The sequence below is a fragment of the Microtus pennsylvanicus genome, chromosome 9 (genome assembly GCF_037038515.1).
Source record: "Microtus pennsylvanicus isolate mMicPen1 chromosome 9, mMicPen1.hap1, whole genome shotgun sequence".
Lineage (NCBI taxonomy): Eukaryota > Metazoa > Chordata > Mammalia > Rodentia > Cricetidae > Microtus > Microtus pennsylvanicus.
The window spans coordinates 38,871,144-38,888,632 of NC_134587.1; the positions used below are offsets into that span (position 1 = coordinate 38,871,144).

General features: G+C 54.3%; 1 protein-coding gene across 11 annotated transcripts in view; it reads right to left on the reverse strand.

Annotated features, from left to right (window-relative positions):
* The window catches only part of Cacna1b (calcium voltage-gated channel subunit alpha1 B), a 155,354-nt gene extending 138,919 nt beyond the window's left edge, over positions 1-16,435 (reverse strand). For 10 of the 11 annotated variants that reach the window (XM_075985330.1, XM_075985327.1, XM_075985324.1 and 7 more), the window contains exons 1-3: positions 16,020-16,435; positions 15,026-15,131; positions 11,392-11,531 (exon numbers count right to left, since the gene is read on the reverse strand). In XM_075985330.1, coding sequence (XP_075841445.1) covers positions 11,392-11,531; positions 15,026-15,131; positions 16,020-16,303 — 530 coding nt within the window. In that variant the 5' untranslated portion in view covers positions 16,304-16,435. Of the gene's footprint in view, positions 1-11,391; positions 11,532-15,025; positions 15,162-15,980 lie in introns of all 11 variants that reach the window. The other variant, XM_075985333.1, reaches the window with a different exon arrangement.
* Between the last annotated feature and the right edge of the window lie 1,054 nt (positions 16,436-17,489).

A 17,489-nucleotide genomic window follows, 5' to 3' on the forward strand; every position in this document is an offset into this window, starting at 1 on the left:
TAAGAAATGTTATGATATGATCGTTTCCCAAATCAGCAAATTCCCCATCTTCCCTCTTGCCTTGGGCCTCTCTAATCTGAGACACAATATTCAGGTTAGCAATAGCTAATAACCTACAACGGCCTCAGAGTGTCCAAGGGAAAAGAAGACTCATGTATCCTTACCTTACAGAGAAGCTGTGAATGAGAAGGCATAGAGAGGAAGGCTATCAGAAGCTGAGAGGGACTAAGTGGCCTCTTACTCCAAACAGCCAAGTTGTAAATCAGAATGAATATTCCGGAAGTCTAATGACACCGTATAAGGGAAAGCTACTGGCCTACTGCTGACAGGGATAAAGAGCTAGCGGTCTGTAGAAATCTGCTGGCCGCCACTGCTCCTTAAGCCAACACCTAACTCAGCAGAGTCCAACTCTCTTCACATCCGCAAGGCCAAGGCTGGAACACACAAGTCAGGGGCAGCAGCAGGTGCTGCAGTTCCCGCGATAGCAAGAAATCCAGACGGCCCAGCTGAGGGAGGTGAAGGAGCTGGCTTCTTTAAAACAGATTTGCAGTACGGGAGCAGTACTTCCTGGGGGAAGAAGCCACTGACAGCTGTCACAGGGAGAAGGATGGACCAGCCGACTCCACCGGGTACTGATGCAGACAGAAAGGCCAGTGGAAGCCACTGCTCGTCTGCCATGCGGAAATCCTTGGGCCTCACAAGTTATCCTAAGTCTATTCTGCTCTGTAAACGAACAGAGCTCGAATGATCCCACACCTAAGTATGTGTTGCTGAACACTGGGCCAATGCTCACTGCTCAGAGACAAGGATTCTGTTAACCAGCCCTGCCACTGACAATGCACCTGGTCACTAAAGAGCTGGGATAAACTGGGCGGTGGTGGCGCACGCCTTTAATCCCAGCACTCGGGAGGCAGAGGCAGGTGGATCTCTGTGAGTTCGAGGCCAGCCTGGTCTACAAGAGCTAGTTCCAGAATAGTCTCCAAAACCACAGAGAAACCCTGTCTCGAAAAACCAAAAAAAAAAAAAAAAAAAAGAGCTGGGATATGGGTCTTAAAGGAGATGGGTGTTGTTTGCAAGGTGACAAACACAAAAGCCATTCTGTAGCTCACAATTGGAGACATAATTCCAACTTAGTCCCCTGATAAATCTAGGAAATAAACATCACCGAGTCGGAGGATTCACTGCGCTGAGTGGCAGGAACACTGGTAACTCGGGGTGGGTCAAATCAAAACACCAACGCACACGGACTGGAAGAGGATGTTAACACTGATGGAGGGCTTGGGGGTCTAAAGACTCTGGCAGAGGAGCTGACTGCGGCTGTGGACAACAGCAAGAGACCCAGAGTTAGGAGTGGTCCTGAAGAACCATCTGAGTCACTGTCATTTCAGGAGCAAACATCGAGCTGCTTCATAAAGACGGATGGACGACATCGCTTCCTGAAGTGGAATCTGCTCCCCAGCACCACATGAATCAGCTGGCAGAGCAGTGGCACCCTAAGAGGACTAACCACAATTCTGAAAGAAGTTCCGCTGCTTCTCTCAAACAGCACTGGAGACAGAAGAGAAGTATAGGAAGAGTTTGCCGAAAGGCCAACTTTCCTGTTGTCTTAGGAAACTGCCAGGCACCACTTTCTTCTGCAGCTGACACTAACAAAAAGATCCCTCAATGGAAAGGCTCAAGATAGTTAACACTGTCGGCAATAAAGCATTTTTTAAAGTAAGGAATGCACATGTTAGATATAATATTGTTGCAGTTAATACAGCAGATAAAATGTATAGCTTTATATGCATTGGGGCAATAAAAAGTCCTGACTTGCTTTATTGCAAAATGTACTTCATGCTAGTAGATGAACACCACATGGCAACATCTTTGAGGCGCGCCTGAAATTAGCAATGAAAGGAGCAAACTGCCATTGCCACAACCTGCAAAGGACTGTGCCCAGTGGGGGGGGGAATCCTGAAGACATATACCACTCCACTCACATAATATTCTGGAAACAACAACAAGCCCAGAAATATAGAAAGGATTAGTGAAATATAGAAATAAATAGAAATAATAGAAATACATACATATATATAGAGAGAGAGAGACAGAGACAGAGAGAGGATTTCCAGGACTCAGGGTCAGGGTGGGTGATGATCTAGAAGTCTGCAGGACTACAGGAGGCCCCCAGGAGAGCTCCCGCAGGGAATGGAAGGCTCAGCATCCTAGCTGTGGCACTGTATTGCACTTGTCAGGTGGTCACTTGGGAAACCTGAGGAAGGATGTGATACTCCCTCCATACTACGGTTGGCTCAAAATCAAAGCCTGACCTTTTTTTTTTTAAGGTGGTGTTAATTTCCAGTCCATTGATCTGCCTGGTCCACTGGCCCACATCCCTTACATTCCTGGCCCTGGTCCTACCAGTGTGCACCAGTGTGAGTCTGGTGAGTCTGTGGAAACCCGTATGTCCACCACTCCCAGTTAAAACCTCTGGCCCCTCCTGTCTGCCCACCTGTGGGCAGCAGTCAGCCACCTCCCCTGTACTGATTAGGTATGCAGGCAGACAAAGCAGCCCTGGCCTCCTCTCCACCAGGGAGCAGCTGCGCTTCCTGAGCTAGGGTCTGAGACAGACGTTGAGAAGAGGTGGAACCAGGGACTCCACGTTAGACAACACACTGCCCTCCGACCACACACTCCATCACTCTCCCTCCTTCCAGCCTCAGCCTCTTCTGGGTGCTGTGTTGTCAGGGTCCGTGGCCAATGGGAGGAAAATGCAGGAAGCACGTGAGGTGAGGCCTCAAGCCGGGGGGTGACGTAGCACTCTACAATGCTTAGCTAGAGTCTCAGGGCACGAGAAGAGCAGGCCAGCCCAGGGTGGCAAGGGGTCACAAAACAACTAGGCCTAGAGCTGTATCCCATCCATAATCACAGCCTCTGGTACTCACAGGAACCTGGGCTTCCAGCTCCCAGAACAGGCAAAGCTGCCCAGTCTGTGTGGGACTGTGTTATGCCTGCCTTCTCACACACACACACACACACACACACACACACACACACACACACACACACACGAAGGCCCTGGCGAGGTGAGAGTGGATGACTAAGGCCAGCACTGGGGAAGAGAGGGTGGTGATATAATACAAGTCCCATTCCAAATGGGCCCCAGCACTGCCTCGTAGGCCAACCAGGGCACAGGGTTCTTTCTAGAGTGACCCGCAGATGGACTCTGTGACGGTGTGATGTGAATTCTAGTATGAACCCTGCCACCCCAGACCCGGAACAACAAAGGGGATGGCAGCAGTGAGGGAAGAAAGCAGGCAGAGATTAAGTGTCACGGGCTAATGACAGGTGTAGCTATGCGGCCTGCTGGAACTCTGCCCGGCTAAACGGTGGGGTGTAAAACAGGCCAACCAGAGGACGCTACAGCAGCGTGGAGGGCAGCACAGTCAAGAGCCGCTCTTTCTACTCCAGTAGGCATGGAAGCCCAGGAACTAGGACGCTCCCCAGCCCCCTGATCAGGGAATCGAGGGTGAGCAGGAGGCCTGCTTGCCACCCTGCTCTCGGTCCAGGGACTAGCTCCAAGCCTAGTAACAGAGAGACACCATTAGCAATCATTCTCACCTCGGCGCGGATCACAGCTTTGGGCTGCGGGTGTGAGGAGGGGGGAGAGACACCAATGAGTGTGCTCCTCTTTACTCACAGTGCCACCCTTGCTGGGTGTGAACTCAAACTCCTGTGACATCTGTGGGGGTACAGCCACAGGATGCAGTATCAGCTGCCCTGGGTTATAATATCGCTAGCCTGGACACGGCCCAACACACCAGGGCACCCGCGCCTGAACACCCATGCCTGAGACTATCGAGGAACCGCCAATCAGGACAGAGCCATGTTAGTGAGCCAGACAGGCAGAGACCACCAGGTAGAACTGGGGTGTCTACTCAAGATTGAAACTTGGGAGTTCACAAGACCCCTCCCTCCTAAATGGTGACAACTAACTTAGAGCCCATCTCAAAACCTTGACCAGGCCTACAGCCACCAGCTACAGGGCCAGGCTGGAAATGGGTTCATGGACCCAAGTGAAGTACATGCTGTACCAGACCCTTACTCCTTTGTCTGACACCTTGTGTCAGGCCCTCGCTGGATGCTACAGAACCAGCTCCCTGGCCCCGCACTGTTGTCCACAGCTCACAGTGGTGTTTCCAGCACCTTGGGTCCACTCTGTGTCTGGAGCTCTGTAGACCTTGCAAGGCTAGGCTGTGGTCCCTCACCAGTCTGGGCACCAACTGTGCTAGTTTTGCACATGCGTGTCCCTTTCTCTCCCTGGGACGTTCTGTGAAAAGGTTTCACTTATTGAGCTCTGAGGTCAGGTGCAGAGGGATCAGGTGGGCATGGGCAGGTGTCTTGACTGACCACCAAGGAAGGGTGCTGACCACCAAGAAACTTCTGGGTTTATTCCAAATAATCTGAAAAGGCCATGGAGGCTGGATTTAAGGGTGCCTTAGCCCAAAATTCACCCAAGTCTAAAGGCATAGTTTGTGGAAGCACAAGGACAGGTGGGGTGTGTCCCTAGGGCCTAGGATTCCTGCTCTCTGCCCTTTCTTATGGCTGGGGTATTGCAAGAAGCAACTAGAAGCATGTCCCACTCCTAGACCCTGCAGTCAGGCAGAGGTCTGGGCTACGGGGATTATGGACGCTTTCTGCCGTGAGTCAGTGGTTAGTAGACTTCAGAAATGTCTCCCCAACACTCACCTGTAGTCTAGCCCAGAGGAACGTGGGCCTCTGTGCACTGAGGGTCACAGGGTCAAGGTCTGTACCCCAACCAGCCCCCACTCATCAAGAAGACCCCACTCTGTTTTCATATAAGGAAGATTGTACAATCAGTTTCCCCAGGGGCTGCTCCTAACCCAGAAACACATAAGGACTCTTAGACCCTAGGAATACCTGGCAGGATGAGAGCTTGAAGCTACTTCAGTGAGGGGACTGGAGATCCCCCACCTGCCTAGGACCAGGGAGGAGCCTGAACCCCTGAACACAAGTCAATGGGGATTGTCCCAGAGAAGGGCCTGGTTCTGTTCCATGATTTAGAAGTACTGAGTCCTGAAGCAAAGAAAAAAGTTGGGGGAAGTAGGAGACAGAGAAGAGAGTGAGCTGGGTCCTCTATAAATACCCACTTGCAGGGGTGTGTGCCAAGGAGGGAGGCTGGGCGCCACTCATCAGAGCAGGGCATCCCTGGGGCTTTATGTAACCGGCAGAGGACTCTAGAGCTGTCACAGGGGCAGGAGGCCATGGGAGGCCACTATCAATAAGGCCATCTGAGATATGAATACCAGTGCTGAACCCAGGGTCACCACCCCTCACCCAGTGCCCACATTCACAGAGCTGCTCTGGGCAGAGGCTTCGCTGTACGTGGCGGGGGCGTTGGGGAGACCCCCATTGTCCTGGCAAGTTCCCAGATGTCACAGGGCCAGGAAAGGTTGCAAAACCCAAGGATATTACCTGGAAAACCTTAACCCTGATCTCAGAAGATAGGGATCAAAGGTTTCCTCCATGCAGCCACAGAGGCTACCTCTCAAAACAGAACTCCTGAACTCCTAACTCCAGCCACACTTAGGGGCAGCAAATAATCAGAGCCCTGGATGTAGGAAGGGAAAGGGAATCCAACGAATCTCAACCTGAGCAGCACAGAGGCCATCCCCCTGCAGAGTCACTGTTAAACACTGGGGAGCTACAGAACAGCCCACTGTGTGGAGCTGCATTTAGCTATGTCTTGAGCCACTAGTCAGCGGGCACAGTGTCCCTAAGCACTGTCCCCTTGCCTTGGCAGATAGCCATGTGCTCATCTATTTCTTCTGTCCCTCCCTTCCTTGTGCCTCCCCAGTCCCCAGGGAGCACCTCCCAAATCAGGCTACATCCTTGTGCCCTAAAAGCCATTAGACACTGGCACTAGGTTCCGAGTCTGTGGTGACCGTGCCTGACACTGAGCTCACTGTCCACCTTCCCTCCCACGAGGCAGCCCACACTCCTCTCCTCTTCCCACAGGAGATGAATCCAGAGAGAGGAGCCTGAGCTCTAATTACACGCCCTGGAAAGGAATCTCTGTTTAATTTGAAGTAAAATGAGAAGCTGTGGTTGGAAATGCCCCCCCAGGGAGCCACCTGCCTGAGCCAAGACATGTTTCTCTGTGTCTCCATAGGCCATTAGGGGAAGCAGCAGGCTAGGCCACAACAGAGGTCCTTGTTACCTATGAATTGAAGTCCTCCAGGCCAAAGGCCATAGCAGGGTTCTCTAGGGGTCCTGGAAGAGAGGAGGCAGTGACAAGGTAGGTGTGGGGTGGGAGAAGTATGATGGTTACCATAGGGAGCACAGAAAAGATAGCAGCTGGGAAATGAGTGTTGGATCTGGAAGGTGCCAGAGGTTCCTGGAGACTCTGCCTTCTCGGTACGCCCCTTGAACTCTCTGGAGTCTCTGCCCAGGCTGCTGCTGCCCCCAGTGCCCTCAGTCTCAATCATCTGCTTTCTTCTCTGTGCCCAGTATAAACCCAACTCAACTGCCCTGCACCCAGACCATGGCCCTGTCCTGCCCCCCACCACATCCACCAAAACTGTCTTTCAAGGACCTCCTGACACCAGTGACAGAATTTCCCATTAGTGACTGCAAGCCTTCCCCTCCCCAAGGGCAAATGGACAGTCCGTTCATATATCCAGAAAAACGTGGCCTGCAGAAGGGCAAGAAACCTATTGGGGTACTTCTGTGTCCTAAGAAACCTAAACAGAGTAGAAAGCAAGAGGCGTCTTCAGCAATTTTACATTCCAGGCGGCCAAGCAAGGTGAGGAGCAGGCAGTGGAGGAGGGCAGCTGGGAAGGAAGGCTGGCGCTGGCGAGGGGAGCTCTAGGGGCCCCACGCACTTGCTCTCCCTCTCTCTGCACCCCTCCTTGCTCTGCCCTACATTTGTCTCCTCCATCTCTGTCTCCACAGCCCTTCACTCATCTTCACACATCCCAGCCAACGCACTTGCTTCCAGATTCAGTCTGTGAAGACTCCAGCCATCCCCACCACTCCTGCCCACCTAAGCACAGCCATCTTCAGCCCCCAGACACTCATTTCCACTGCAGAGACCAACACACTGGCCGGGACCCTGGACATGTCTTCACTCGAGACTCTGGGGCTGGCCTTCTCCAGCTGCATCAGTTTCTCCCGGACCTCCCACCAATGCTCGGGTAGGCTGTTAGTTCCCAGCCTAACATAGCCACTCTGGGCCTCTCTCCTCTACCCACAGCACGCAACCGTCTCTCTCCTGCTTTGCTGCAAAGCACCTTTAACAATGAGCATCACTAACAGGTCCCCCCTTGAGGCCCCCATACTCAGTATTCTCATTCCCACACACACTAATTCACTTCAGGCCACACCACACGGTTCCCTCCAACGTCGGTTTTGTAGTAGAGCATACTCCTCCTGAATCCCCGGCTGCACACAAGTGTTCCTCTGGGTCTCCATCACCTCCCTGCCCGAGCAGCTCACAGGTATAGGAACCAGCATACAGTCCTGAGACAGCTTCTCTAGTTCCTGGCGATCCTGTCTGGTCTGTCTATACTCTTGGTCAGGAGCATAGCCACAGCTCTCCCCAGAAATCAAGTAGCTTATACCCTTAAGCCTTGAAGCCCATTCATGCCCTCCCAAACCTGAAGCCTTCCCTGACTGCCTATATAAAGTTTGCCCTATGTACTCCTCACCCACTTTCCCACCAAGATCAAGCCCTTCCATAACATGTTGAGCAGGTCCGTGCCAAGAAGCACTGTGGTCTAGCCAAGGTGCAGACCTGCCCTGGCTACCGTCTCGGAGGCAGAGCAGCATATGTGAGCACCACCCAGGCATGAGATCACGTATACTGATGAGAAACCGGCTGGGAAGGATGCCTGCCACTCTGGACACCACTTGCCGGAAGGGACTCTGTGGCTCTGTCCCCATGTTCACACCATCTGGCAAATGCCGAGGACGTAGTGATTAATGGTGAGTGGCTGGAGCAGTGTGAGCAGACGAGAAGATGAACAGGGTTGTGGGTGGACATGATGCCGATGGGCACGGGATAAACAGGCAGAAGAGGAGCAGGACATGGCTCTCAGGAGGCCCCTGGCTGCGCTGGGACGGTGACTCTTTCTGTCATTTTCCAACTAGGGCTCCTATCCGGGCACTTCTGGGCCCTGCTCATCCTAGTATGCGGAAAGAAGTGTCCGTGGAAAAGGAGGTGGGCAGGAAGCTGTAGGACCAGGAAGGGAACCCTTCTCCTAGCAGTGAGGAAGGGTTCATATTAGGAGATTTAGGCACTTGTCCCCATCCTACCAAGGGACAACAGTCTGGGTAGTAATCCATGAGCTAGTCCAGTGGGAAACAGGAAGTCATAACTGAGGGGCCAGACTCCCGAGCACAAGCCCATACTCCGTCTCTCATAATCCCCAGGCTCCCAGAGGCATCCCTGTGACCTATACATATCCACAACCAGATCACAGCTTTGCCTCAGAGAGGGCAGCAAGTGACCAGCGCACCTAGTGGATTACAGCCCCTGTACCATATCCGCTGGTGCAGAGAACGAGACACCAGAGAAAGAAGCAAGGCAGACAGCAGCAGGCACCCAGCCTCAGCTTCTCTAAGAACAGGGTGGTGGCTCACAACTCCCTACCCTACCACGACCCAGGCATCTCTCACAACCAGCATCAGGAACAGAGAGACCCCTGCTGGCCACTGGGGATATGCCTGGCTTCACTAGGCAACAGGTCAGGGTGCTGTCTGCCTCTCCCCTCTGGGCCTCAAACCCTCTAAGCACCAATTAAACAACGCCTAATTAAAACAACAAAATAACAAGAACGTGCCACACCCCCACATATACCCTACCACTGGGACCTTAGCTCAGAAGGGTTAGAGATGGGTTCTTCCCTGGGTTTTCCACCAAAGCCTCCCATAAACACAGACACTCAGGTCCTCGTGACTCTATCCTATAGGAGCATCGGCTCTGGTCCTGCGTGCGGGTCTCCATGAGACATGGATCGCCCTCCCACCTGGGGCTGGCACTACCTCAAGGAGCTGGCTACAAAGGGAGGAACCTGAAACCACAACAGCAATGCCAGCTTTCCCATGGACACGGAGGGCAGGGGCGGAGACATGAAGCAAGAGACTGAGAGGAGACGGGCGACAGAGGGGAGAAAGACAGGAGAGTGAGGGGAACAGAAAGGGTGGGGAAGTGGAAGGGAAGGAAAGACAGCTGTACAAAGAGACAGAAAGAGAGAAGGGGCAAACAGAACATGGACGGGGGTCTCCAAGACTAAAACGAGACAGTCCTGCCTTCCTTTGGGGGCCCTGGCATCGTCTCACAGGCATTCACAGAAAGGTTAGCATTCCTGTCTTCCCCCACCCAGCAATGGGCTGCGTCCCCCAAACTCAGGCCTCTCCTAGGATCCAGGGGTCCTATATAGGTAAGGATGGGGTGGGATAGGGAGCTCCGGTATCCCTCCTTGCCTCCTTGTTCCCAGGCACCCTACACCTTGAGTGGCAGATTCTAGTAGCCAGGGTCCAGCATCCCTTGCTGGCCTCTCCCCAGCATCCATCCGTTTTGCCATCACTCACTGCCCCCTCCTGGATGGCTGCCCCAAGATAGGCTCAGGAGACACTCTGAAAAATAAGACACCATTCTTGTCTTCGGGGACTTGAACTCAAGGGAAGGAGAACTGTAAACAGCTGTAGCTACTCCCGGATGCCCCAGGTGGTAGCCTGGACGTGGGGAACACCCGGCCCACAGGGGCCACACTTGTTACCAACCCCTCGTGATCCTTCACTTGTGTCTTCGGTGGAAAGCAAGCGTCCATAAAGCTACACAGGGCTTTCTGTAAACACACTCCCACTTTAGAACAAGGAGCAAGCCACAGACATGGGCAAAGATCTCACACGGTGGCACTGAGGCCACCATTACAATAAGTTCCTCGAGAATACCAGATAACTCTACAAGACAAACCTTACACCTTCCCCAGCCTCAGCCTTACAAACGTGGACCTCACGACAGAAGCTACAACACAAAGATGGGGAGCATCTTTGTCTCCCATGACTCTGCGGGTCTTACCTAGGAGCCCAGAGGTCTTACCTGACTTCCTTTGTTCCTCAACCACAGGGAGCACGGTGGCTGAAGCCCCAGACCCAGGATTCCAGACACCTCCTTCCTGACGCTCAACCCCCTCCTACACACACCTACATGCACCAGGCCTCCATGGAGGTCGGTGGGTAGAGATGGAACCACCCTAGCTCCCATTATAAAAAGTGCGGCATTCTCACCTGTAATGGGCCAGCTCCCTATGCCCTGATCTTGGCACTTAATCCCCAACCACAAGGCCCTAAGGAAGATGACACTGCCATCCCTAGACCAGGACAGAGGCTCTGAGAAAGCCACAGGCTCTGTGTGAGTAGCCCTCATCCCAACCACAGCCTCGGCCCCCAGCACAGGAGTTCCCCAATCCACAGCCTATACCAGAGAAACGAAAGAAGACTGTGCAATGCCCATTAGGCAGACAAATCAACCGAGATGGCCAGGAGATGGGCAAGCTCCTGGGCGGTAGGGAGTTTTAATCTGGTCATTGTATGGAAGGACTGATGGACAGGAAGCAGCAGGCATACATTGTAACTAAACACGTTCAGGGCTGGAGGGACTGGAGAGATGGCTCAGCAGCGAAGAACACTTGTGGTTCTTGCTGAGAACCCAGATTCAGTTTCCAGCACCCACATAGTAACTCCAGTTCCAGGGCACCTAGTGCCCTCTTCTGACCTTTGAGGGCACCAGGCACACATGTGGTACACAGACACACATGCAAGCAAAACACCCATACATTGAATAAATCTAAAATCAGAAACATTGCCAGGGCGAGAACCAGGATCACATACTCAGCCTCACACAGTGGAGTGGCACAGAGCTATCAGGGAGATGTCCCAGGTAGCTTCTCAGACAGGAAATGGTTCAGATATCAAGTGCTCCTCAAGATCACAGATAGGTAAGAGCCTTCTGAAGAAGCACCTCACTTGCGGGTCACACCATCCATAGTACCCAGGACCCTATGCCCTTGCTTTTAGGGTCTGTAATCAGGCTCCTCCTGATAGGCCTAGGAGCGAGCCCTTTGGTAAAACACAGTACAAACACAAGCATGGTCCTCAGAGTACAGCAGATGGGAACAGACCCCAGTGTCTCTGAGAGCCTTACTTGGGAGCCCAGTAAGTTGAGTGGGGAGAAGCAACAGCCATTCGTCCAGAGGTCTAATCAGAGAGCTTTTTACCCTCTGCACTGCACTCAGGGGATGGGGTACCAACATGAACATTCCTTCCACTTCAGCCCTACGGTGGGGCAGCACACACCAATGCACTCGGGCTTGGCCCACCTACCCCGTGAGAACCACCACGAAGTCCATGACATTCCAGCCATTTCGAAGGTAGGAGCCCTTGTGGAAAACGAAGCCCAGTGCGATGATCTTGATCCCCGCCTCGAAGCAAAAGATCCCGATGAAATAAGGCTCCGTGTCATCCTGAGGAGGAGCACAGGACAGTGTTCACCTCCGTCCCCTCAGCAAAATGGCTACTCAGCAGTCCCTGTCTGATGGGCGCACCTACGACCCCACGGCTAACCCTGCCAGGCACCTAGGCTCCTCCAGTGTGCACTGCTCGCTCCCACTAGCCCGAGTGTGACCACCTGACATGACTAATAATGGGATCTACCATTTGTTGATGTGACAGCAGCGCCCTGATCGTGCCTACGAGACCTTAGATCTCTACTCTGTCATCCCAGCTGCCGCTCCGTTCACAGGGCACCAGGACTGTCCTGCTGGAATCATCGAGAAGACTTTGCTCAAGGAGGTAAAAAAGGTAGTGATGATGCTCATTTTGGATGCCCGTAAATCAAGTCCTTGTATTAACTACAGCAACTCTTTCTATACAGTCAGGTCTTCTCCCTTCCAAGTGCACAAAGGCACAGAGAGGGAGTATCTGGACCTGAGACCACATGTAACCCCAACAGCCACCTGGGTCTGACCCTAGGCTCTGGCCACTGTGCCAGGTCACCTGGAAAGCTTGGCATCCTTAGTCTTTGCTTTGGGACTCACTCACACATGTAACACACATAGACAAGCAGAACATGGAAATTCTGATGGGGGAATAAAGAGAAGCAAAGCTCCAGGATTAAGGAAACTACAGTGACAATATTGGGAAGACCAGGGGACAGTGCCCCTATACAGGCTAGGCCTACATCCCAGCAGTAGGCATGAGACTGGGAGGTGGGAGCAAACCCGGGAACCCACACAGGCCAAGGCTCAGGGAGTCTTGTCAAAGGCGTGGCAACAGAAGTTTCTAGGGCTAGAGTCTAAGGGAAAGACTGTTGTTGGAGAAAACAGTAGGACCAAGGGAATGGAGACAGGGACTCTAATAAGATCCCCATGTCCACTTCTTAGCCAACACCTACAAGGAATGATGCTGGGGAGGACCAGAGCCGAGCAAACAGTATGAAGCATGGGGAGAAGATGTTACAGGACCACGGATGTAGAAAGCAATAGGAGCATCAGGTGTAAGGGGAAGAGAGCAGACAGCTTCAGGGAGCTGGACAAGGAGGCTTAGCATGATTCAGTTGCTACACTCTGGGGCAGCAGCTTTAAAAATAGGAAGAAAGGATGGGAAGCAGGACAGCTTCCAGAGTCCATTCACAAGGGTTAGCCCCTAGGACCAGCTCCAGCAAAAACTGCTCTTCAAACACACCATGCCCCCATGAAGGAAGACTGGGCATGTGGCCTATATGCTCCAAGGAGCTGCCACATGAGATGGGCCAACTAACTTCTTCAGCTGGAGCCTCTCTCCAAGAAGTATGACCCTCAAGGGCCCCGTGCCTTGCCAACACATGAGCTTGATCCTCCCTCTCTTGCCTGCAGGGAGTCAGTCCCTAAGACTGGCTGATGGCCCTGAAGTTTGCAAAGGGAAGTGGCTATCAGCAGGTATGAGTAGAATGAGAAGCCTGGCCACTGAGCATCCATGATGGCCCAGTGTCCCTGTTCTGCCTCCTGATGCTGACTCATGACAGGGATGAAGCTCTTGAAGGAATGCATGCATTGGTCTTGGCCTCAAGGTTTCTGGTCTAGTTTAGTTGGGAGGGTCTTCGTTCCTCAAGGGGAGGGACTGTTGACTATCTGCACCAAAGAAGAAACTGACCTCACAATGTCTTTATGGACAAAAAGAGAAGAACTGACCATATTCTAGAGCCACTAGCAAGGAAGTCCTCCCTTAGATTCTTCTGCCCAGCTCCTCTAAGCCAGACCCGTGACTGAGGCTGATGGGACAGGAAGATGGGTATGCCAATGGCTTGTGAGCCGCTGAGCTGCAAGACAGAGGCTTGGCAGCTATAGAGGACAAGTGAGGAAGAAGCAGGGGCCCCAGAGATGAGGAACCGACACCAAGTGAGGCTAGACACACTGGGGTCCTAACACCGCTCAGCCCCTTACTGCTAGGTAGCTAGTGTCCAAGCCTGTCTGTCTTTTGTTCATCCTCACAGCCCCTGAGGACTGAGCCCACAGGCAAGGCTGAGCTTAGTCGAGAACATTTTGGAGCTCCAGGATAGGCCCAAAGTGGCATATACTGCTTGTTTTCCCAACAGCTCAGCCACAAAAGTTACATCCTCCCATTCCCATCATTATCAACACCAAGCAAACCTGCTGCTCTGACACAGGTAATCAGAAAGCTGAACATGAGACTTGGCCAACAAAGGATGCCTAAGTTCATGGCCCCTTGCACTGACCTCAGTCTGGCCTGTGACCCTCTTGGCCTATGGGCCAGAGTTCCCTAGAGATATGGTCATGACCTGTGGCCTGGCGCTGGTGATGCTCAACCTGGTAAACCTCCAAGTTCACTCCCTTCTCTGGCCTCTGGAATGGTTGTTCACCACAAGAATGGAGCAAGCAGAGCTCCTACTAGGCCAGAAGCCCAAAGGAACAGAGGAACCCTTCTGGACATGACCAAAGGTGTCCAGAGACCATTACTTACCCTCTGCCTTGAAACATGACTTAACTCACAATCTTCCTTCCCAGTCTATACTCTCTACGCCCACTTAGCCTTCTCCTGTCCTTCAGGAAGATCCTCAATCCCAGGTGGCCATCCTAAACATCCTCTTAGTTTGTCATGAAGTCCACCTTCTCAGAGCCACCTCTCCTGCCAAACTTCAGAAGAGAATGGGAAGACAGGCCACACCGGAGCTCAGCAAGATGCCAGGTCCCAAGCTACACATTGCTTTATCTGAGCTGAAGTCAGAGAAGCAACAGCCAGGATGGAGAGAGAACAGAGCAGCCTCTTCTCCTTAGAGAGCTCGGTCCCCAGGGTCCTTCTGAACCCCACTAGCTTCTCCTCCATACAAGAAGTACTATAGTCTCACAGTCACACTCTGCACATGCTAAGTCCAGGCAAAAGGGCAGCAGGAGAGAGCTGTGGCCGTGCCCTCACCTGTGAAGTGACACTAGCCCTTCAAACCTCCTGAGTGCAGAAGGCTGGCCTTCAATCCTGCCTCCCACTCCATAAGAGTCATAATCCCAGAGGTATGGCTTCTGGTTCCCAGAATGGACATCACTGGGTTCTAGGAAACTCTTGGCAAGACACTAGAGGAGAATATGGATTTGAAACATTTGGGAAGAAGTGCTTCCTTAGGGAATATGGCAGGAAAGGGTCAGCTGGACACAGGGCTGCTCATAAAGCCTGACATTCTTATTATAGCTATGAGAAATGCCCCTCCCTCATTCCAGGTCTAGAACTGGGTCCTTAAGTCAAGGCCAGCATAGCATGCACAAATGAACCATCTGGGGAGTAGGGGTAGCTAAAGTCACAAGGCGCCAGCTAGTGATTCCCTGGTCTTTCATCACACTCAACTGGCCATCCCAGTTTCCTGGCACTGGACAAGGAGTCAGGACAGGGTCCTGCCTGTCCAGCTCAGACACATCAGACAACCTGCCACTACCCAAGCTTTCAGCCCCCCAAACCCTTAGCCAGCACTCACCAGGCGCTCAGACATGGGAGTCTTGTCCCCATCAGGGAGGTGCTGCTCCAGGGCCAGAACAATGCAGTTGGCGATGATGGTGGCCAGGATCATGTATTCGAAGGGCGTGTGTGGGTTAAGGACTGGCTAGGAGGCGCTACGGAGGTAGTGAAGATGAGGACAGCGCAGTGCAGTAGCCAGGTCGACGACTGCTGGCCGACACCCACCTTCTCCCCTTCAAGGCTAGTCTTCTCAGCTCCCCGCCCTAGTTCTGGGGGCAGCCAAGAGGCGGGGCCTCTGCAGTTGCCCAGCCCCTCCGCTAGTTCCGACGCCGTCAGCACCACGGACAGCTGCCTTGCCTAGCCCGCCAGCGCCACGGGAGAACCCTCCAGTAGCCCCCCAGAGCAGCAGAAGCGGGTCCTGCGCAGGCGCACGCCCTTACCTAAAGACACAGCCACAAGTATCTACACCCGCACGTGAACAAATGTACCAAGAATGCCGAACACACGCACGCGCAGCACCGGCTCAAGCGATGCCCGCACATAAACGCAGGCACCTGCAGTCAGCACGCGCAAGGACCTGCATCCACACGGCCCTCACACCTCAAGACTCGGACTCGCCCTCCCGTGTCCTCCAGGACGGCCGCATGCTGTGTGCCCCAACCTGGCTCCCCAAGACCAAGTGCACGAAGGGACAAGCCCCAGGTCAGAAGGGGCTCCGCCCAGCGTGCACCCAGTCCGTCGTGGCCTCCACGACCACACACACGCACACCCAAACCACGCACACACGCACTCGGAGACCGCCCCAGAGGCTCCGCCCCGCTCCTCCTCGCCGGCCCGTGGGGTCCGCGACGCGCCTCTCCCGGGTCGCACCCCCTCCCAGCACCAGAAAGATGGCCACTGGGCGCCTCCGCCCAGGCCTCAGCCGCCCCTCCCGGACCCGCCGCGCGGACACCGACGTCGCCCCAGCCCCTGACCTCCGCCGGTCCCCGCCCGGCCAGGCCCCCGTAGGATATGGCCACTCCGTGATGCGCTTAGCGTATTTGCGGACGACGTTGTCCTCGCTGAAGATGAAGAGCGAGCGGTTGACGGTGAAGCAGTTCTGCTTGACTGGGATGGGGTTGTACAGGGCCATGGTCCGTGCGCGCTGCGCGATGGACTGCTTGTACAGGACCCGCTGGCCCGGCGGCAGACCCCCCTGGCCCGGGCCACCCGCCCCGCCGGCCCCGCCGCCCCGAGCCCGCTCGCCGCCGCCGGGGCCCCCATAGCGGCCACTCAGCTCGTCCCCGAAGCGGACCATGACTCCTGGGCGCCGCGAGCATCCCCGGCTCCGCGGCCCGGCACCGAGGGCGCGGCGCGCCAGGGGCTCCTAGCCGAGCCGCAGCAAGCCGCCTGGACCTCGCCCGCCAGCTGCTACCGCACCCGAGCCGCGGCCCTACGCCACGCCCTATAAGGGGTCGGTCACGCGGCCGCGCCTAGCCAATCCGCGTCGGTCCCACCCCCGGACCCCACAGACCCCGCCCCCGCGGCCGCCCCCGCCGGAGTCCGCGGCGGTCCTCGGGGAACGCCGAGTTGCGTGTGCCCAGCTCTAGGCAGCGTGAGCCTCTGCGTGCCCCTGGGGCGCCGCCCAAAGCCTTCGCTGCCTCTGGTTCCCCAGGTCAGCAGCCTGAGAGGTCCCCGCGCCCTCGCGCTCCTCGAACCCGAACAGACCCTCCCCGGTGGGGCGATGTCCGTGGCATCCAGAAGCGGCAGCCTAGGTTCCCACTGGCGTCCACACCCCTGTCCTGCGGAGGCCATGTCTTCAGCCACTCCCTCTCGATGCTGGCCATCGGATGCCGAGGCTATCGTCGCCCCTTCATTTTTTGATATCCTCACATGCCCTGCTTTGAAATCCCTGGCCCCTGAAGGTCTCGCAATGGACCCTGTCAAGAGTTCCATCTGCGGTTTTTCGTAAACCGGACCCTGAGCGGCTCCAAGATCTCAGCTCAGACAGTCCTTGCTCTGCCATTCATTCTATAAACATTCAGACAGAGCTTCATGGTGCACCTGTTTGCCACGCCCAGGATCCACCTTCACCGAGCTGACATTTTTCTACCAAAGGTAGAAACATTTATATAGCACTTAATAAGTGATAGCAGACACGGTGAGTACACAGGACGGCTTGTGGGTCTTAACAGCATTGGGATTAACCCCTTCCCTAAATCACACTCAGATGGCAGAGGAAGAGAAAGGGTCCTCTTCACCCTTGCAGTAAATGAACAAAGGAAGGTCACAAAGCCACAGCGATGTGGAAGAGTGGAAGGTGGGGGGATCGCTCTGCCATGCTATAACTTGGATCTGAGACATTCCCTGAAAATTCGTGTGCTGAGGACTTGGTCCCCATTACAGCAGCAATCAGAAGTGAGGGCTTTGGTATCGTGAGAGGGATCTGACCTCGTGAAAGGATTGATCCGTTGATGGATTCATTAATTGATGGGCTGCTGGGA